At 41.3% G+C, this 22,876-nt stretch overlaps 1 protein-coding gene across 1 annotated transcript in view; it reads right to left on the bottom strand.

Annotated features, from left to right (window-relative positions):
• Positions 1-22,876, bottom strand: part of LOC117825636 (seizure protein 6 homolog) — a 163,761-nt gene that overhangs the window by 22,930 nt on the left and 117,955 nt on the right. Inside the window, exons 8-10 of the mRNA XM_034701549.1 lie at positions 18,231-18,397; positions 13,984-14,178; positions 11,680-11,818 (exon numbers count right to left, since the gene is read on the bottom strand). Of these exons, the coding sequence (XP_034557440.1) occupies positions 11,680-11,818; positions 13,984-14,178; positions 18,231-18,397 (501 nt within the window). The remainder of the gene's footprint in view (positions 1-11,679; positions 11,819-13,983; positions 14,179-18,230; positions 18,398-22,876) is intronic.

Genomic DNA, 22,876 nt, shown 5'->3' with positions numbered 1-22,876 from the left:
TACTCTACTCCAAAACACAATCAGTGTTTTGATGGAGTTTAGAGAGCGATTTGATGAGGCTTAGTCTGCCAGTCTTGCTCTAGAAAAGTTAGGCGTCACTTGGATGAAGACCGTCGCCTCACTGTCCCAGGGAGCAACTTTCGGGTGAACGTTTTCAATGCCTGATATCATCATCCAGCAACTGTCCCAAAGATTCACCAGCTTAAATGGAACTGGGAACATGTTTGAGTCAATTCACCCCAACACACTGCTGCAAGCACGAGATGAGGAGTTACGCAGAGCTGCCTGGTGCAGCTCAGTGAGCGCTCATTCACCAAGTTAAAACTAACTAAAAACCCCTTGATGAGCACGATGGGACAGGAGAGACTGAGTGGACATGTCATGTTATCTATTGAGAATGACAGATCAAAGAAAATGGACATACAGTGCATCGTGGACAAGTCCGCAGAGCTTAAGGCTCGTCCAAACAGTGGTGAGTAGGCCGAGTACTTCATGTTGATTTTTTGTTTGTATATGAACATGTGGGCCGCTGTGCCAATTTGACTAAACTGTATATCTGTTGATACAGTGACCTACTGTGCTCTCATTATATGAAACAGTTAAAGTAGGTGTCAGAATGATGCGGTCGCTATCCGTGGTGCTGAACTGCTTTGAATTTGTGTTGTTTTATTATTATTATTTTGTTCTCTTGGTTTGATTGACTAAAACATTTAGTAATGCTTGTAAGCCCCGCGTGTTGCGGGCATGTTGAGCGATGTTATGATGAGCTTTACAGTGACCGCAGACATGTGTGTGTAACGCTGTGCCAGTTTGCACCTGCCTTTCAAACGTGCTAAATATAGACGCAAAAACAGCGCCCGCTATCTGCTTCAGGTTTGATAGATCACATTGCATGTGCTAAATGATTACATTTGCATCTCCTCCTCCCAGTATTTTGCGCGTTCTGATGATCTACATGTATTCTGCATATTCATGAAGGCAAACACGCTAAATGATTTGCGAGTGCTATTTTGCTCATTTGAGAGACGCAATCCTCGGTGCTCCCGGTTAGTACGTCAGCTTTGAGTGCGCTATCAAGTTTCCACGTGTTTTTATACACGCAAACCTTTAGTAGATCGGGCCCTGTGTGTCACTGCCACTGCTGGCCTGCACTGGTACTGCGCTCTACAGTCACCCAGCATCCCTCTGCAGATTCTATCTTTGCACTCTTTAAATTTCTAGGTTTAAAAATTTTTTGTTGAGCATGCAGTAATAAATACTTGCTCCAGATTTGTCCACATTTTATGATTTAGAAAACAAAAGAAAACTGACATCAAGAAGCAGAATATGGAGGAAGAGAAGAAAGAGAAACAACAACAGACTTAAGAATTGTCCCCTTATCCCTCCCCCTTCCTGACACTTGTGTTCACGTCTCTGCAAAAGGAGTTATTATGTCTTATAGTTATCAGTAAGATCTTGCAGCTTCCATATATTGAAGAAGCAGATTCGAAATCTAGTCGAGGCACGTCCTTTTATTTGTCACTTCCAAGCATGAACAGCTTTCTGACGTCTGCAGAGGTTGACAGTCTAGCTTCTGATCTGGTTCTGCTTCCTCATACAACCCCACTTCAAAAACACCAAACTGTCCCTTTAATGTTGACGTAACTGCTTTCGCTGGTGAGAAATAAACTCCCCCTGATGTTGATCAGCGAGGATGTCCCCCTCTCTGAGATGAATTCATCACAATCACGCTGAATAATCCCTCTCAGCCTCCATGAAAGCGTCAAAGGGCCGTCTGTGTGTTTGTGACCGCAGCCTGTAGAGCCCAAACTCTTACAAACCTCCGAGCTGTTCCACAGTGTCACCTGGGGCCGAGCTATCTCTTTGTAGAGAGCAGATTTAGAGCGTGGAGGAAACGGCTTAGCCAGAATAAAGCGGTGACATGTTCTCTGCTGTTGCTAATTAATCACCAGCGGCTGCTGATAAAACTCATTAGCCAGCCTGAGATTGAGCTATTAATCACTGCGGTAACGCTGGAAAATCAAAGGTTCAAGAGGCGTGGATTCAATCGACTCGCGCTGACAGAAGATGAAATGTTCTGTTTTTTTATGTCTTAACAAAAAGTGGAGAAATTAAAAGGATGTGAGTTTGAGAGCAGACGAGTGTGGAGTGTTTGTCTTTCCACAGGCGGAGACATTCATCTCCTGCCGGCTTCAGATTCATGTTCACTTTCCTTCATTTCTACAACACATCGATCCTGAAACATACACAGACCTGAGTGCACCTGACAGACACCTGAGGCAGCACTCACATGCCTCTCAGGAAGAGAAGCTGGCTTCATGTTTATCTCAAAGTTAGACTCTTATTTATTTGGGTTTGGTTAAAAACTCCATCATCTTCATCCTCAGCTGTTTAAATCCTCTCCTGCAGCAGACTCGTCCTCGGGTGTTCCCAGCAGGTGTGAAATGAAGCATCAGACACTCAGCTAGGTATGGAAACAAACATCAAATACATTTATGTAATTATAAATACTGAGCCGTGAGCACGGTGTGATGGTGTCATTCAGAATCACGCTGAAAATAAACACCAAAATAATCTTCTGGAATAACGTCCCCGAGGAGATCAGAGGTATTATATTATATTTCTTTTAAAAATGTCAGAGATGTAACCTGAGCGTGATTTCATTCAGAAGTTTTGATTCTTTTGTAAGGCAGTATTATTATAACATTTAATGATTCAATATTTTTTAATTTCATATTTTAATTTGTTAATTTTTTTATTTCATATTTTAATTTGTTAATTTTTTAATTTCATATTTTAATTTGTTAATTTTTTTATTTGTGTATTTTATATTTTTATATTGTATAGTTTTATTATTTTATAATGTTATATTCTATAGTTATTAGGGGTGCAACGATACACAAAATTCACGGTTCGATACATTTTTGATACAGAAAAAGAGAAATGTCCACGCCTTGTTTTACTTGTAGTTTATTGAAATGACCAACATTTGTTTCAGCTCAAAAGCACAGTTTTTAAATGAAATGAAATGTATCAGGGGCAGCTATACCTGACGCATGTTCTGCTGTGCATGTGGGGGCTGCATGTTTATGTGTTTGTGTGTGTGTGTGTGTCTGTGTGTGTGTGTGTGTGTGTGTGTGTGTGTGTGTGTGTGTGTGTGTGTGTGTGTGTGTGTGTCTGCGATAAAGAGAGCAGAGGAGAATCGTGAACGCACGACCATGTAGAGACAGAAATGACATCCCGTCTTGTAAATAAGATAAATAAAATGAGGATATTTAGTCTGTTAAATAAAAGAACAAGGTTTAGACCTGATCTATGAGAGAGGGAACCTTAAATCACTTCTGCTTTGACTTCCAAGGGTGGGCGGGACCATTCGGGTGCCCCCCCGATATAACAGCAGGGAAAACACTGTCCGGTATCAGGCTGAAGTCTTACACAGCATGCAGTATAAGACCACAAGTAATGTACATCCACACTTTAAAACCTCTAGCATCACTACAGGACCATGGAACAACTCTGCTCTGCAACCAAAGAGGACACTCATGCTTCCCTCTTATGCGGGCGCTCACACACACATACGTGAACATATGAACCCAGCAGACCGTCGTATGGTGAAATATAGATTTCCATATGAAGCAAAGTTAAAACAAACGTGACCAGCTTGGACTGAATGAATGTGGGAGGAGCGCGCAGTTCAGTGGACCTGCGCTCGACAATGCAGCCCTGAGGAGTCAGCACAGATCCTCTGAACTTTCAGCACAGAGCTGAAAGTTCATCAAATAAATATAAAATTGCGTATCGTTCAGTTCATAGGGCGTACCGAACCGTGACCACTGTATCCAACAGTTTGATACAGATACATGTACTGTTGCACCCCTAATAGTTATATATTTTTAAATTCTAAATTTCATTATTTTATTACTTTATATTTCATTATTTTATATTTTATTACTTTATATTTCATTATTTTATAATTCTAAATTTTCAATATTTTATATTTTATTACTTTATATTTAAATATTTCATATTTTATTACTTTATATTTCATTATTTTATTACTTTATATTTCATTATTTTATATTTTATTACTTTATATTTCGTTATTTTATATTCTATTACTTTATATTTCATTATTTAATAATTCTAAATTTCATTATTTTATATTTTATTACTTTATATTTAAATATTTCATATTTTATTACTTTATATTTTATTACTTTATATTTCATTAATTTATATTTTATTACTTTATATTTCGTTATTTTATATTTAATTACTTTATATTTCATTATTTTATATTTTATTACTTTATATTTCATTACTTTATATTTTATTACTTTATATTTCGTTATTTTATATTTTATTACTTTATAATTCGTTATTTTATATTTAATTACTTTATATTTCGTTATTTTATATTTAATTACTTTATATTTCATTATTTTATATTTTATTACTTTATATTTCATTATTGTATATTTCATTACTTTATATTTTATTACTTTATATTTAATTACTTTATATTTCATTATTTTATATTTTATTACTTTATATTTCATTATTTTATATTTTATTACTTTATATTTAATTATTTTATAATTCTAAATTTCATTACTTTATATTTTATTACTTTATATTTCATTATTTTATATTTTATTAATTTATATTTCATTATTTTATATTTTATTACTTTATATTTCATTATTTTATATTTTATTACTTTATATTTTATTACTTTATAATTCTAAATTTCATTATTTTATATTTTATTACTTTATATTTAAATATTTCATATTTTATTACTTTATATTTTATTACTTTATATTTCATTACTTTATATTTTATTACTTTATATTTTATTACTTTATATTTTATTACTTTATATTTTATTACTTTATATTTCATTATTTTATATTTTATTACTTTATATTTCATTATTTTATATTTTATATTACATTATTTTATATTTTTATTTTTATTTTCTATATTTAAATATGAATATATTTTACATTTCTGATTTTTGATTGTTTTAATCTTTTGTGTTTTGTTGTTTTTATTCGTCCAACACTTTTTTATTTCCTTTTATCTATCTTCCTCACATTTCTCTTATTTTCTTTTAGTTTCTTTCTGTCTAAATAAAGATTATTATTATTGTTTATGACTTAAATATCATGAGCTGCAGTTTATGTCTGACAGAAAAAAACCATCTGATAATAAGAGAACAGATGCATGAGGCTCCTTACTTCATCAGATTGTAAACCCTGACAGAGATCTTATATTCATCTCTTATTCTGTGTGTTGTGTGTCAAAGAATCAGCATGAGTGTGTGTTGATCTCACATCATCACATCACTAAACCGCTCTCTGAGCTCGCTCTCACAGGACGACTTCCCCGCTCTGCTTTTATGAATAATTCTCATTCAGACTGATAAAAGACAAAAACACAGAAACTCTAGAAACCTCAGCTCAGAGTCGATGCTCGTCTCTCGCCCTCATGAAGTCAGAGTTAAGATCCTAAAATAGATCTCATGTGAACTCAGCGTGACCCCGCTCCAGGAGAAGCAGCCTCACCTCGATTAACTTTCCGTCCTCTCCGCTCGTCCTCACAAACATTCAAACTTTCTCTTCTCCTCCTCTCAAACCCCCGAGCTGCGTGTTCGTGTGATTGCTAACGGATGAAGCCTCTCACCTGCTCGCAGCGCGCCAGATTGAGGAATATTTGTCGGCTGGCGTCAAATTTGTTGTGATTAAGCTAAACACGGCTCCGAGCGGCTCTGCTGAGCATCTGTGGAGGAAAAATCAATCTCAGCCTCCGCTCCCTGACGATAATTTGATTTAGTTCAATTTGAAAAAACAGGGCTGGGTTCTGCCCGGACCCCCGGGACCAGCTGGAGATACGTTTTACCCCAAACACTCACTTTGTGATGTGTTGTTTCCTCAGACACACGAGGATGTGTTTTTTATGAAGCTTCACTTTCTCTAAACAACTTTTCTGAATGTGTGATCGTCTCAGACACGCGGGAGGAATCAGGTTAGTGTGACTGCTGCAGAGATGAAACTTATTCCATCACGCTGCTCTGATATTGATATTCTCTACAAACTGCTTTACAGTGTACCTGATATTACAAACGGACAGGTACCTGAATACCTCAGAAATATTGAAAATCCTAACTCAGGCTTAACAGAATTGGTATTATGTAAATGAAATCTTTGTTCCTGAGAGTGTTTCCTCCTCAGCTCTCTGAGAATCAGCAGAAGAGAGAGGATTCAATGTGTTTCTACCTGAAAGAGGGAACTTAATCTTTGCTGCCAGATTCTGCAGCAGAGTGAAGGATTTCAAACCAGGAGTGTTCTGATTCTGGTTTTAACACGCCCGTCTACTTTGATGTTTTTCACTCTTTGGCTGTCGGCTGAAAAACTGTTCGCTTTAAGAGGAACGGCAGCGACAAGTTAGCTTTCAGTAACATTTAGAAACAGAAACCTACACACATAAGCACCGTTTCTCAGCACTGACTCCATTCTTGCTTTTCGACTTGCTCACCGACTATTTACAGTGAAACTGAGACTCACCAGAACCCAGAAGAACAGGCGCTCCTCTGGGGGACGTAATGAACCAAGAAATATGCAGACATTCCTCAAGTTGATGGTTCTTAAAGAGCCCATAGTGCCCCTCTAGAACACTACGCTCCCAACATGCAGGCCTGCTCATCATACCTAAAGTCTCTAAAAGTAGTATGGGAGGTAGAACCTTCAGTTATCAAGCCCCTCTCCTTTGTCATCATCTACCAGTCAGGGTCCGGGAGGCAGACACCCTCTCTACTTTTAAGAGTAGGCTTCAAACTTTCCTTTTTGATAAAGCTTATAGTTAGAGCTGGATCAGGCTTGGACCAGCTTTTAGTTATGCTGCTACAGGCTTAGACTGACACACTGGGATCCTGTCTTTCCCTCTCTCTCCTTTCTCTGCCTGTCTCTTACTTTAACTCTTCCTGTCCCATTAAAGTTACTAACCATAGACCTTTCTGGAGTCCCTGAGCTCCCTTGTCCCGTAGGTTCCTCTGTGATCCCGTGTTTAGCCGTTTAAAATGAATTGTTCTCAGTTTTCTGACCTCTAGACTTTTTGTTTAAACCTTGAGAACATCAGTCTCTTTGGAACATCCCAGCTAAATACCACAGTAGTTCTTTTATATTAACAATATTTAAGGTACAATGTGGAGAGTGCTGTCTTCATATTTCCTCGCTGAGACGCAGTTTTCTTCTATTTTACTCCCCTCGATTTAAGTTAATCACAGCTCTCCCTCCCTCCTCGCTCGTTTGAAGGCCATCTATAAAAGTCATTTGATACACTCGGTGATAATGTCCCTGCTGCCGTTACACAGATGGAGCAGCAGATACGTGCCCAGGTGCACAGGTGTGTGTGTGGAGAGTGAGAGACTGATATCAGGGGACCTTGTTAAAGGCCCCATATATCTCTGTACAGTGTGTGCCCACAGGGCTCAGAGAGAACAGCTGCTATTGATAAGCTTCATAAAGGTGCTCACACACCTGCAGGCATATGCTCAGACAGAGAGCAGACTCTGAGCTACATCAGGAAGATCCTCTCTGCTTTGGTTTATTCCCATGAGCGCCGGGTGGAAAACCGGACCGCAGTGTGCGAGTAGAGTTTATCCTCTACACACGCAAACACACAGACTCACACACAATACACAACAACTCTAAAAGCCTGAACCCACAAGGAGAGTTCCTCCATATTTAAAGTTTATCACCTGATTTAGAAACTGACAAATTCAAGGCTAACCGATCTGAAATTACCAAACCGTCTTAATATAGAAAATCGTGATGAAAAATCATTAACACATGCAAATGCCAAAAGAGGCCACACTCCTCTGACCAGCCATCTATCCAGAAGCTTCCTCCATTGTTGCAGCCAGAGTTCTTACCCGGCTGTGTAAGGTGCTTGATTCTGATTGGTCTAAACCCCTTGACGACGGTTACAAACTTTCACAAAGATGAGCAACACAAGAGTCAAAGTGATCACATGTCATGTCAAATCAATCCACAGAGAAGAGTTCAGACACATTTAGCTTCTGCTTGTTGACACCATAGACCAATAGGTCAAATCGTTAGCTTCCGTTAGCATGCTAAATCAGCAAGCTACAGATGTTTCCATATTGGATCCTGTCCATCAATCTGATGAAGGAGCGGAGCAGGTGAGAGAAATTTTAGGTTAGTGATCTCTCCAAAGAAAGTTAAACCATGAGCGGTGGTGATGATAGCAGCAGGGTTCAAAGTTGTGACATTAGTTTATTTTTAAAGGTGTGTGAACCACAGAGCTCATAGAAGAAGGAGAGCTGAATGAGGACAGTTTCATGTTCAATCCACCACAACAGGGCCGTTTGTTTTAGAATCTGAATGGGAAAAGTTTGGAAAGGAAACAATATGAAAATCTGAGCAGGACGTTAATGTTCTACCAATGAGTGATGTCACAAATTGAGGAAGTGTCAGGTCCCTCCCACTTCATATAGGGTTATTGCTTGTTTGTGGACAGGACATTATGGTACACTCTAAACCAGGGGTTCCCAAACTTTTCAGCCCACGACCCCGAAAATATATGTGCCAAAGACATGCGACCCCCACTGTACCTTAAAGTGATTAAAAGTTGCTTCATCCTTAATTTAGCTGGTCTGCAGAAAATTTGCCAACCTACATGCACATTAATTGTTTTCTGAGCCTAACCTTTAAGGTGACATATCACGCTTTTTTCATCAATATATATTGGTCTAAGAGGTCCCCAAAACATGTCTTTAAAGTTTATGCTCAAAAAAAACACTTTGAAATCAGATTCTGGCATGCCTGTAAATCCCTCTTCTTCAGCCCTCCTCAGAACACTCTGTTTTCTCTCTGACCACGCCCCCTCAGGAAGTGGATGTGCCTCGACTCTCCAGCACGTTGATCTAATGTTTACATGTTGGCTGAATATACACGGCTGCTCACAGACCGTGTTACTTCAACCCTCTGAATCTGATCCAGAATCTGATCCTGACGGAGAGGCGCCTGTAGCAGGATCTTTCTGAACCATTGGTCACAGATTTAGTGTTTCTTGTTGTTTTATTTATCAGTATGTAGACGTGTGTCTTGGTACACAGCTATGAACATGTAGCTATGTGGCTATGCTAACTAGCGCTAGCACTTATCCATGATAAATAAAAATCATCCACTAGATCTTCAAATCTGCAGACGTGGGGAGTAAAACCGACCTCTGCCAGAAAGGCAGCAGGACCTTTCTGAAGGATTGGTCACAGATTTAGTGTTTCTTGTTGTTTTATTTGTCAGTATGTAGACGTGTGTCTTGGTACACAGCTACAGCTATGAACATGTAGCTATGTGGCTATGCTAATTAGCGCTAGCACTTTTCCATGATAAATAAAAATCATCCACTAGATCTTCAAATCTGCAGACGTGGGGAGTAAAACCGACCTTTGTGTTTATTAAGACAGCCTACAACTAGCATGCCTCCCTCCTAAGCTCCTTGTTAGCACACATGTGTGCAGGGAATGAAAAACAGAGGAGGGGTTGAGTTGTATTTTATACAGTCTATGGGCTGAACAAGCTCCGAGCTCTGACTCCGTGACAGACCGGATATTGTTGTTACGTAACAAAAACACTGAAAACTGAAACGGCTGGTTTCAGCACACATTTACAGAAAGGTGGAGAAATCAGAACAGGGGCAGAATGGATTCTTTTCATTCTCGGGGGGTTTGTAGACATGCCAGGGAAACATATTTCAGGGAGAGAACCATTAAAAAGTCTATTTTGCATGATATGTCATCTTTAAGAGTCATCTGGCAACAAAGAAAGGCAGAAAAGTCATGAATGTTTGCAAGGTCTCACTTCAAATGTGACTACTATTTTTGCCGCTATTTTTTTCAGTCAGAGGTCAAATATTCCATTTTTAGATTACTTTACAAAAAAATAATAATTCTGGAAGACATCTCGCGACCCCCCCCCCCACTATCATCAATCAATCAATCAATCTTTATTTGTATAGCGCCAAATCACAACAAATGTTATCTCAGGACTCTTTTACAAACAGAGCAGGTCTAGACCACTATATGTCAAATTATGAACAGAGACCCAAACTTCAAGACAGGGTAAGACTCAGTCTGACCCCACCTTAATCCACCATGAACATTGCACATCGCAGTATTTAGCTAGTTACAGTGGCGAGGAAAAACTTCCTTTAACAGGCAGAAACCTCGAGCAGAACCAGACTCATGTTAGACAGCCATCATGCCTCGACTGAGTTGGGTCTGGAAAGACAGATAGAGGGGAGTAAGAGAGAGAGGTGATAGTGATGAGACGAGTAGTAGGAGCTGTTGCCGCTGGAGTCCAGCACGTCCGTATCAGCTGGAGTCCAGAACGTTTGCTTCAAAAATAACCATTAGTGTCTGGCGACCCTCCAGGGGGTCCCGACCCCCACTTTGGGAACCACTGTTCTAAACTATATAAATGTCGAGCAGCAGCGGATCATACTGCAACTACTGCAAAGACAAAAAGAGAGGAGACATCAGAGATTGAACGTACGGTCGCTGAATCAGTGAGAGCTGTTATACTGGAAATGTTGATGCAGGAGATATGATGCTACACAGCGGACCAATCACAGTGCTTGCGGTCTGCATAGTTATATTTTTGAAGAGGTGCACATCAGGCTACATCTGTTTGGTGCTGCAACCTGTTCACTACATGCATGATGTAAATATCAGATACTTTCCTGCAGCCTCCACATTTCTCTGTTATTTACACCATAAAAATAAAGAGTTACATGTCCTGTAAAGTTTTATCTCCAGTCATAGACAGGACTCACTGCCAGCTCCATGCAGCTGACATTTATCCTCAGTGTAAACTCGATGTCACCTCCATGACTGCAGGTTCCACAGAGACAAATATTTTAAGGTGTTATATTGTCAGAGTGTTTCTCAGAGCGTCATAAATTCTTCCTAAACCACCTGCTCTAATAAAGGAACAGCAGCGATTACTTATGTTGACACACTTTCTGTGGAAGAACGTCAGAGGCCATTAATCACGTCTCCGCAAAGAACAACAGGAGCTCAGGTGCTGCTCAGACACAGAGAGGGAGAGGAGACACAGCTAAAGATGCTACGTATGTTAATGAGCGCTCCTTCATTTGCCTGCGAGTGGCGAATAATTTTCTGCAGCTGACTGACTTATCGGGTTCTGACACGGCAGGGTGTGTAGTGTTGTGTCTCCACCTCGGCACCACAATCACAGGAAACACACTCTCACATCCCGAACGCTCACACCCTCGACTCCACACAGGAGCGAGGGGGGGTGGGGGTGCCAAACAAACCCACCCTGATATAATTAGTTTCCTCTGCTGCACCTAATTAACCTTTGTCTGCGTGGCACTTACGCATCTCATTCACAAGCAGAGCGCTCTTTCATTAGCAGCACGTTGTGTTTTTAATGTGTTTTACCCGTCATGGTGAGGGAGCGCTTTGTAATCTGAAAACTCTTCATGCAGCGCTGTTTGAAGTCTGACTCTGCTGAACGTCAGAGCGCAGATAAAGAGGGTTCAGAGATGATTTGATTCAAAGAAAGGAGCTGGTGCTACTGTGGCTTCATGCTAATCAAAGGTCAAAGGTTAAGGAGGCGGGAGTCTTACACTTGGATGTCCAGCATGATGCGCTTGTCCTCCTCAACGTGGATCCCCCAGATACAGTCCTGTCCTTTATCGTACGCCTCGGGCCAGTTAGGGGACAGGACCACTCCTGCAGAGTCTGTGATCTCACCGCTGCACACAGCTGGAACACACACACACACACACACACACACACACACACACACACTCATGAATAACCCTTACCCTGATAAAGGGCCTCAAATAGGTAAAAACTTTGTAGAATCAGGGACAAAGTTTGAGTCCTTGTTTCTGATATAAACCCATGCTGCTCCCGGCTCTACACTTTATACCTGCTTGTTAATTCCTCATTATCTGAGTTAAAACATTAAATAACATCTTATAAAATATGAATGTTAAAAAGAAACACTGCTTGAATACTAGAATGTGATTACTAACCATGTATACTCCTTAACTCAGATGACTGACTACAAGCACTGATTTAGTTGAATTAATAATTTATTTCATTTACTATTTTTTTTTTTATTATCATTTTACTTTACTTTTTATTTCAAATATAAATATAAATATTAGAGATGCTCCGATCAATCGGCCACCGATCATTATCGGACGATTTCTGTGAAAAAGTATGTGATCTGTGTTTGCCGATCAATGCCTTTCATTGCCGATCACAAAAAACCATCACCTGCATCTCATACTTTGCAGCCTGCAGCCTGAAGAGGACCTGTGTGTAGTGTGCCCCCTCCCCCTTTCCTTCACACTGCGCAGGCACGCAGCGGCAAACCACAACAAACATGTCTGCCGTGTGGAACTTTTAGACAGTCTGTAAGAGGGATGTAAAGTTTGCATCCTGCAACACATGCGACGAAAAAATACCTCGCAGGGGAAGCACGTTAAAAAAGCTTCAACACAACTGATTTAATAAGACATTTAAAGAACAAACACTTGGTGGAGTATGGTGAGGTTTTGAGACTCACGGCAGTGAATGAAAAGAAGACAGCCGGAGCAGCATCAGTCAGACGGCAGCTAACACAGCCCACGGTGGAAACACTCGCCTGTATGAGCGTGACAGTCAGAAGGCTGTGAGCTAATAACCCCAAAAATAATTGAATCGGGTTATATGAGCCTTTCTCAGAGGTGGAAGACACCGGGTTCCACCGACTGCTCTGTCACTTGGAGTCCCGCTACGTGCCACCGGGACGTAAATAATTCACAGATGTATCGCTGCCAGAGCTCCACCAGACTGTACTCTCACATCGAACGTCTCCCTAAAGAAGGAATCTCATTCTCTGTAAGATTCACGAGTTTCAAACATGGCATATTCAGAAAGACAAACTTGAGATATATTGTCTTTTATTTATTTGACTTTCTGCACTATTTAGCCTGTTGAGAGCCTTAATGTTTCCAATCTGTTAAAGATTGGGTTACTGATAGCAGGTACATTTAAGTGTCTCTCAGTTGTCCTTTTGACTGAATAGTTGCTGCTTTGTGTCTGCAATGTTTTTGTATTTTTTCTCTTGAAGAAGAAAGAAAAAACATGTTTTTTTTTTCTAAATTAAGGTGATTTTATGGTTCCTTTTTTTCCCAGATCATGTAACACTCACCATAACTAAATTGAAAAATGTACAGAAAGTCCATGTGATCGGTATCAGTGATCGGTATCAGTGATCGGCACTCATGGCTGATCGGTATAGGAATCGGCAGCATAAAACCTGATCGGAGCATCCCTAATAAATATATAAAATAAATAATAATTATAATAATTAAATAAAACATAAATAAATAAATAAAATGTGTTTTAATATATTTACTGTTTTGTTTTATTTTATTAGAATTATAAAGAATAAAATATTAAGATTAAATGAATCCATTTTTATTGTATTCATTAATTTAATTTGTATTTAATTGTATTTTATATATAACTAAATTAAACAGATATATATTTATATATATTCATTGTTGGGGAGTATTCAAGGTGCTACATTCCAGTCTAGTATTCGAGCATTGTTTCTTTTTAACTTTCATATTTTCTAAGATGTTGTTTAATGTTTTAATTTAGCTAATGAGGTATTTTCCAGCAGGTAGGAAGTACATTTATTCATATATATATAGTACTCCTATGTGTGGATGCAAGATCTGTTTAGATCTTTATGTCCTTTGTTATTGTATCTGAGAAGATATGAAGATATATGTGTATGAATGTAAATGTCTAAAGTTGTGAAAACCAATTGAACACTGTTGGGGATAAAAAAAAGAAACAAAGCCCTGAATAGAGAGAATAAATAAAAGAGGGATGTGAATGAGAGGGTGACTCTCCGACATACGGACCTCTGCAGGCCGGCTCCGTCTCGTTCCACTGAGGGTTGTTGGGGTCCATGCACTCGATGGTGACAGATCCTTGTTCCAGAGTGTAGCCGGGGTCACAGGTGAACTCCACCAACGCTCCCACCGCCCAGGTGCTGTCACTGCTGGTCAGGTTACCGTACTTTACGAAGGGCTCGTAGCAGTGACCCGCCGCGAAGGCTGAGGAACAGAGAAGAGGTCAGAGGTCAGAGGGACAAAGGAGCGGTTCTTTCAGAGGAGATAGCATCCTCAAACATTTGAGACCGCGGCTGCAACCATGACAGAGGCTTCAACCCAGCTGCATCAAACCATCACAGGATCACTCCCTTTAGCACGTTGATGTTTTTCAGACTGTAGATCACACGAGGTAACTATCCTGATATTTCTAACTGATGCATGAAAAAGCAGATAGTGAATACATTCCTTTAAACAGCTTTAACTGAACCAACCTTTAATAAAAGTGTGACTCTGCTTTGTGTCTTTAAAACATTCTCCTGATTGCATTATTGGTATCGGAGCAGCTCTGATGAAGATAACCTTTAGGAGGAATCCCAGAAACGTATGAATTGTAGGTAATGGATCCTCTCCTGAAGACCGATCGGCAGTTAGAGATGATGCATGTGTGAGTTCAGTGAGGGGCGAACGATCCGTCAGGATGAAGGAGGGAACATCCAATCAGCTGGCGGCCAGCTGAGCGCTGTTATATTCTGTTAATGGCTGTAATGAGGGCCGCCGCTCCCTCCGGACTTAATCCCATTTGCAGCAGCGAAGCGAGGACTAAGCAGATTACACTGATTGTGTTTCCTCTCGGTCCTCGAGGACCGGAGACGAGACAACCTTTTGATGGAGGGAGCAGAGACAAATGTGAGGACGGGAGATAAGACGAGCTGAGTGATATCTCAGCGCCGCTATCAGATGAATTCCTACGCTCTGAAGCGGCGATCGTTTGAGTTTACCGTAACGTTCGACATAAAGACGCTCTTATAGAAGTTATGACAGCAGAGATCCAGAGTTAGTGTTCTCTCTGCTCTCCATCCTTTACATCAACAACGGAGAGACAGAAAATACAGAGAGTCTGTGAAGAGGAAATGAACTGAGATCCTTTTAATAAAACTGATAGAGCAACAGATGAGAAAGCAAAAGAAAGAGAGAAATACAAAAAGACAAGAAGAAAGACAGGAAGAAAGAAAGAGGGAAACATAAACAGAATTACAGAAAAAGGGAAAACAAAGAAATGCAGAAAGATGGTACTGAGGTAAAGATGAGGTAAAGAGAAAGAATCAATCTGAAAAGGAAAAAGATAAAAGAAAAAGGAAAAAGAAAAGAGACAAAGACTAAGAAAAGAGATATCAATCCAAACCGAATAGAAGAAAGAAGAAAACAAAACAAAGACAGGAGGGAAGAAAGTGAAAACACAGGTTCAGGTTACTTTGTTTGTACCCGTAGGTAAACTTGTTTTGCAGCCAGTGAGATGTTAGGTCGATACAAAATTACAAGATAGACTTCAGACAGAACAATCTACTTAATGTGCAAAACATACAAAAAATATCCTAAAAACTAATGTAACACTAAAAATGGTAAAATGAATAGACATGATAAAATGATAAAATGATAAAAGTGCTAAAGGTTCCATTTTAAAAAGCATATCAGAAAACAGTCAACCAATAAAAACAATGGAATCACATGAATAAATAAGACAATCTGGGCTCAAGTCATAAGATTGGAGGCTGACTGTGTGGGAAAATAAAAGCTATTGCTTGTTCAGCTCAGTAACAGCAGCAACACAAGTATGAAAGGAAGAGGAAGAAGGGAAAGAAAGTGAAGGAACAATTGCATTAAGAAGGAAAGAATGAAAAAGGAACAAGCAACACAGAAAAAGAGAAAAAGTCCAAGAAAAGAGATATAAAAAGAACAAAACAAAGAAAGAAGACAGACAGAATGGAAGAAATAATAATTCTGGTAAGATAAAAATATGAAAGGAGAAAGGAAGAAAATAAGAAAGGAGTATGGAAAAGAAAAGGAAAGGAAAAAAGCAGAATGACAGAAAAGACATGACGGAAAAAAGAAAGAACAGATGAATGAATAAAAGAGGGGTGAGAATAACTAAAGAAAGAGGACTAAAACTAGAAAAAGAGGAATGAATCAGTCGCAGGGCGTGGGTGGGGGGCGTGGCTGGGGGGAGTGGTCAGGCCGTCTGGGGGGGGGGGCAGGGGGGATTGGCCCTGCCGCCTCCGCCCTCCCCCCGCTCCAGCGCGCCGGTTGGTGGGCTCTGGTCCTGGTCCTGCCCGTCTGCCTGGCTGTCTGCTCCTGGTGCCGGGCCCCCTCGGCCCTGGTGGCTCCTTTGGCTCCGTCTTGGGGGGCTGTGGGGGCGGTGTTGTGGGGGTGTCCCTTGGGGGGGCTGCGGGATCTCTCCCCCCTCGCCCTCCTTTCCTCCTACTGGGTGACCTGGGGGTCGCCCTGGGTGCTCCGGCGGTACCTGCTTGCTTCCGGTCTGGGTCCTTGGCTTGTCCCCTGGCCTGGGTCTCCCGCGGCGGGTTGGGTCCTTCGGTCTGACTGCTCTCGCGGCCCGGGTGCTGGGCCGTACCGCTCGGCTGATCTGACCCAAGTGGTTTCATCTGCACCAGTGGTGGTCTTGTTACACAAATAGAACACAGCACGGCGGCAACCCTCTGCGACCCAAGCTTCAGTAATGATTGTGGACACTAAGGGTTGCTTAATCATTAGTATCACCCCACGGATTTTTTTTTGGCATCATGGTGAGATGGTCCCTCTCCATCTAAGTGTCTTAGGTCTCTCTCTCCTTCTCTTTCCCTGTCCCTTTGTATATCCTTATGTAATCTTTCTTTTACTTTCTCTTATTTTTATTTATTTTGGCCCACCTAGGTGTGCAGGCCCTCTTTTACAGAACATGATATTAGCTGTCAATAAAAGATAGGCCAGAGTTCTAAGAGGGATGGTGATGGTTGCATGCACACAGTCACAAGCACAGAAGAAAAAGGTTTTCTTTCTTTTCTCTTGCTGCAAGAATAAATTGCATTAATATTTGACAGTTTGTGACAAACATGACACAAACTGGAAATATATATGCAGACAAGAGAAAGAAAAAAAAAAGAAAAAAAGAAAAAAAAAAAAGAAAAAGAGGTAGAAAAGAGGAAGGAGGAAGAAAATAAAAAAAACAAGCAACAAAAAAACTTTCAAGGGGGTAAAAAAGAAGAAATTACAGAAGCAAACAAAGAACAGAAAAATTAAGAAAACAAGAAGGATGGAGAGAATAATTCAGAAACGCAGAAGTTTTTATTCTAATATATTGAATGCTAATTAAAGAAAAAAGAAAACACTTTAAACCTGCATTCTTTCCGTGGCCAGCAGGGGGCGACTCCTGCTGTTACAGAACAGTAAGTCTGTATATTTCTAATCTTAGAACAAAAAGCTTCTCCTCTTTTTATTCATTAACTCTCCTGACGAGTTTGAAGTCTCAATCTGTAGTTTAAAGACTTCTTTAATACAACAGGGTGTTCATTTAGAAGATTATGAAATTTAAAATCACTGCAGCCTTCTTCTGTTTCTAAACTCATTTAAAAATTAACATTTGAGTTTTGAGGCAGTGTGAGCGTCATTGTGTTGGTATCTGAAGGTTCATGGAACATTTCTAAACGAGTAAACAGATTTAAATTCAGCACTTAGAGGAAAATAACTGAATCAAGAGACTCACAGTCGAGCTTCTTTACAAACTGATTCACCTCCAGGAAACCTGCGCTCACCTCTCAAACTTTACGTCTCGACATCTTCCCCTCCCACACATTCTCTCTTTCTCTTCACCCTCTCAGAGTTTTCTTTCCTTTCATTCATCAGCTGCTTTTCTTCAGGTCGTCATATCGCCCTCCATTACCTGAGTTTCACCACGGGAACTCTTGACCTCCATTCAACAGTCAGCCACTCACTCTGCAGTTAGCATTCAAGCTACACTCAGCTGAAGGTTTTATTCATCAGATCTTTAAAAGGATAATTCTCAGAGAATCTGCAGCGGGGCAGAGATTTCTGACTGATGCTGAGCCGTCCTTGGCCTCGAGCCGCCGCTGAACTGCATCTTTAGTGAGAAGTTTCTTTCTTCCTGAGGACACGGGGTGTTTTCTGGATGTTCTCAGACTTTGTTTCATGAACACAGACCCTTCATGACCCCATTACCACAAACAGCGTGTGCAGCGTGTTGATTATCTGCAGCTTGTTCTCACCTTGGTACCTGACGGCCATGCCGGTGGACGTTCCTGCCGCGTCCGTGGTCAGCTCGATGAAGAGATGTCTGGAGGTGCTGAGCAGACCTTCGTTGGGCAGGTACTCCACCTCGTACGAGTCGTAGAGAGCGGCTGCATCGATGCTGTTCCCGTTCTTAATCAGCAGCCTGAAACAGAAGGAAGAAGATGTAGAAATGTTGCCAAGTGGAAGAAGCACAAAATCCTTATTATTTAGTTTTACAGGTCCCCGTCTAATGCATGTCTTCCTGGATCCCCTCACCTGAGACACCCTGGACCTAAATCCCAGCATGCATATTACAGCTGAATATTCATTTACAGACCTCTGCAGGAGAGACGATGAAAACTTGTTTAAAAGTGAAACTTTTTAGAGACTTTGATTAAAAATGTATGTTTCAGATTACAGAAAGAAATCAGCTTCTGACACAGACCGATGAGCACCAACCAAAATCAGGTCTAAGATCACATTCGTCCATTTTTCACCGGACAAAATCCAGTCATGAAACCAACGTGCAAGAAAAACTCAACTTTGTTTCAACCTGTGTTGTAGTGCTCGAGTCCAGGACTCGGACTCGAGTCTGAGTCGAGTCACGTTTTGCAGGACTCGTGACTTGGGCTGTTTCCGAAACGGCCTGCTACATACTACTTACTAATGTAGTAGGCAGTAGGTATTGCCTACTACATACTGCATTTGAATTTAGTCTGTAGTATGACTGTTCTGTTCGATCTGTCATGCAGCATGCTGAGCCAGACTTCGCTGGATTTCCGGTTTCGGAAAGCGGAAGTAAACAACGGCGAAGCCGATAAATAAAAAGCTTCTTTAGCATCCATTTATGATTTAAAAAGTTAGGAAGTGGTTTATATGTAATTTGATAACTTTCACAGCACCCAAAAACAGATTTCCTCTCGTCAAAAAATGAGGAAAAAGAAAAAGCAGAACGAGCGCTGTGCATTATGGGAAACAGTACGTGAGGCAGACTGGTCCGATGCATACTGAGATATTTTCCCGAATCAGTCGACATCCGGGGAGTTTTGGCATACTGCAGATTTTGCTCTTGTTCACATACTACTTACTACATACTGAATTTTGGACATATCAGTACGTACTGCTAGTATAGTAGGCGATTTCGGAAACAGCCTTGGACTTGGACTCGAGTGCTGATGACTCGGACTTGAGGTTGGACTCGAGCATTGTCTGCAAAAGGACCCGGATGATAGAGAGGAGGACTTGGGCTTATATATTGATCCAGACTGTTTTAATGTTCATGTTAGATTTTGTATGTTTCATAAAATGTATTCCGTTCAGAGCGAGGGCTGGCACGAACGATCGCCTGCATGCGCGTTCACGTGACGTCTGCCAGGATTAAAAGACGCTACCAGCCGTGCGTTCTTCTTTCAAAGATTTCACAGTAAATGCAGCGAGAGCAGAGCGACATGTTGGAGATTTAAAGCCCAAGATCCACAGGATGCGTCGCGTTACGTTACGGCTGCGCCGCGCACGTCGCAGCAAATAGGTTCCCATTCAAGTCAATGCTCTAGAGTCCACAGGGCGCGCTGTGGCGCGTCTCAGCTCCGTCTCTGGAGCGTTCCGCCGCGCCGCTCTGCCAGAGATACGCGGGGAGTCTATTTTCGCCGCTCCCCGCGCCCAGCACGCGTCAATCGACACAGAAATGATCGAACTATCCCGGAAGTCAGGCACGAGGATCGTATGCAACATCCGCTCACTTTCAAAATAAACACCATGTGCAAACACAAGATCGTAAATTTCACCACTTCTTCAACATTACGTCATAACCTGTGGCATCGGGCCAGACGTCAGTCTCAAAAGATATCCGACACCATGGACGAGGAAAAGTTTATACTGTGTTGTTCTCGCGCGTTTTGGAGTTCTCGAGGGATCTTGAGTTTCCTGCTCCGGAGTGCGCGCCGCTCCAAACACGCATCCTATGGACCAGGGCGAAAGCCCCGGGACGGAGCAGAGCCGTGTCGCAGCCGTAACGCGGCGCACACGCATCCTGTGGATTCCCCGAGTAAGAGACCCATCAAGGAAAGAGACCAGCTCAAACTTTAACAGACATCTGTACAGGATGAACTGAAAAGTGAGAGAGATGCTAAAGTTACTGAGACCGTTCATCACTTTACTGTGTTAGTATAACGGTAATATTACCGACTACAGTTACTAAACCAAAGTTATTAAGTTGTTTGATTTATTGTTAGTTTATTGGACACCAGCAGTGATCCCAGTGCAGCAGAATCTCTGAGCGCGTCCCCTCATCAACTGATGCGCAGCTGAAGCGCATTTACGCACGTCACACAGCGCTGTGACTTCATTCATAAATTAATCTCCACACACACCTGCAGGATTTCATTAGAATCTCTCTGCAGTGGCAGTCAGACCTCGTCAATTTACTCAAATCAAAACTGAAAATCAAACCGGCCACAGCGCTGGAGGAGAGCGGATCGTACAGGATCAGACACATTTCAAATGTCCAGGAAAAACTTCAGATTCTCTGAAGTCTTATTAAATAAGACAGTTTCTCACCAAACAGTGTGTAGCGTCCTCGTGCTCTAACATCTTCTGGTAAAAAAAAAAAATAATAACATTCACCTCTCCCTGTGTCCACCCCTCCTATCTTACCTGCCCATCCAGGTGAAAACCATCAAACTATCAAGAATACTTACTAAAATAAACTAATGATAATGCACATGACATTGCCCTTAATACAAACAACAACATATACATGACATGAAGTAAAATCATTATGAATATATTAGAATAATTTATATTTATGACATAAAATGATGGAAATAGCTCCAACACTAATGTTAATGAAAGAAATGTGTTTCCTACACATCCAAAAGGTCCCACACAGCCAGACCAGGTCCACACAGCCAGTCCAGGTCCACACAGCCAGTCCAGGTCCACACAGCCAGTCTAACAGTCAATAGTTTGGATTCAAACGGCTGCCCTCCTTGTAATATATAATATTATCGGTGAGGACTCGACTCGGACTCAGACTCAAGTCATGAGGACTCGACTCGGACTCGGACTGGTATTTTTCCCTGGTGACTTGGACTCGGACTCGGATTCGAACACAGAGGACTGAGGACTCAACTCAGACTCGACTACAACACTGGTTTCAACATCTTTATACATTTTTCATTCTTGGGGGGACAAGAGGAGAGACGAGACTTTTGAGGCAACATCTATAAAGAGCGTAGTGCAATGCACCGGGAACCAAGGACTTCAGGGGACCCGTAACAAACATCCACTCACGTTATCGGAGTGGATTTCTTTGTCTGGATCGGCCTCCTCCTCCTCCTTCTCCTCCTCCTTCTCCTCCTCCTCCTCCTCCTCCTCCTTTAATTGATCAATCCATTAAAACTAAATAAACTTCAGACCAATAAAAGAACCGTCTCTCAGATTTCTCTTTGTGTTAATTCCGTTCAGATGAACCCGACCTCTCAGACTCTTCACGCCGTGGTGTCACCAGCAGGTTGGAGGTTGGTTAACTCCGTCAGGCACCTCGTTGATCCCCTCCGTGTCACAGCGGCCTCCTCCACCTGTGGCTCTGCCTCACGTCTCCCCGTGGAGCTCTGCACTGATCCCCGCTCGCTCTTTCTTTGAAGGCTTAAGTTATTCTGCTCAGGTAGTGTGGAGGTGTGTAACAGAGCGCAGCAGAGCCTTGATGTCAAAATAAAATCTATATTTACATTCATTCTTTATGTTTCCATTCACCCTGACGGAGCAGAGCTGAAGGTCACGATGCTTTCTTCTTCTGGTTTCTCGCTCTGAAGTGCTGCAGAGAAGTTTTACTCAGTAGTTAAAATACATTTAGTAATGATTACAAACGTTTGAATTGAATAGAAAGAATCTGATTATCTTTCTGTGTTCTGATGAAGTGATCTGTGAGGAAAGTCTGAGTTATTCCCTAAAATGATTGTCTGGTTTCAGACTGCTCATTCTGCCCCGTCTACGTCTGATGTTGGAATCCTGGGCAACGAAGAACCACTGAAAGATTGAATAAACTCTAAAACATGCCCCAATAATTAAAGGGATATTACACTAGTCTGTATTCTGACCTAAGGAACTTTCCCCAGGAACTAAGGGCCTTTTGAGGAACTATGGGTGTTTCAACAGCAGGAACCAGGGTCAAACTGAGTTCCTGTGTAGTTAATCTCCCTCTGAAAAGCCCCTGCTTGGGGAGTAGTACTTTCCAAAGGTCCAGGAACTAGATCAACTAACCCAGAACTTACTTTAGACCCTAGTTCCTGCTGTTGAAACACACAGAAGGTGCTTTTTAACCCCAGGAACTAGGGATCTTTTGAGGAACTATATGTGTTTTTCAACTCCAGAAACTTTACCTCAGAACTGTGGAAGTTTCAACAGCAGGAACCAGGGTCTATATTTAGTTCTGGGATACTTCGCCTCCCCCTGAAAAGTCCCTGCTCGGGTTGTAGTACTTTCCAAGGTCCAGGAACTTTTGGGGGCGAGGCCTGGAATGCACATCACACACACACACCTGTGGATGACTTGGTTTAATAACTCCTGAACACTGGTCTTCTATGAGACTGATAGTGTGAATGTGTCTCTGTCAGCTCCCGGTGTTACAGTCTGAAAAGTGACC

This window comes from Notolabrus celidotus, chromosome 14 (genome assembly GCF_009762535.1).
Source record: "Notolabrus celidotus isolate fNotCel1 chromosome 14, fNotCel1.pri, whole genome shotgun sequence".
Taxonomy (NCBI): domain Eukaryota; kingdom Metazoa; phylum Chordata; class Actinopteri; order Labriformes; family Labridae; genus Notolabrus; species Notolabrus celidotus.
Note: the sequence above shows the minus strand (reverse complement) of the source record. Positions and strands in the feature narration are given on the sequence as shown.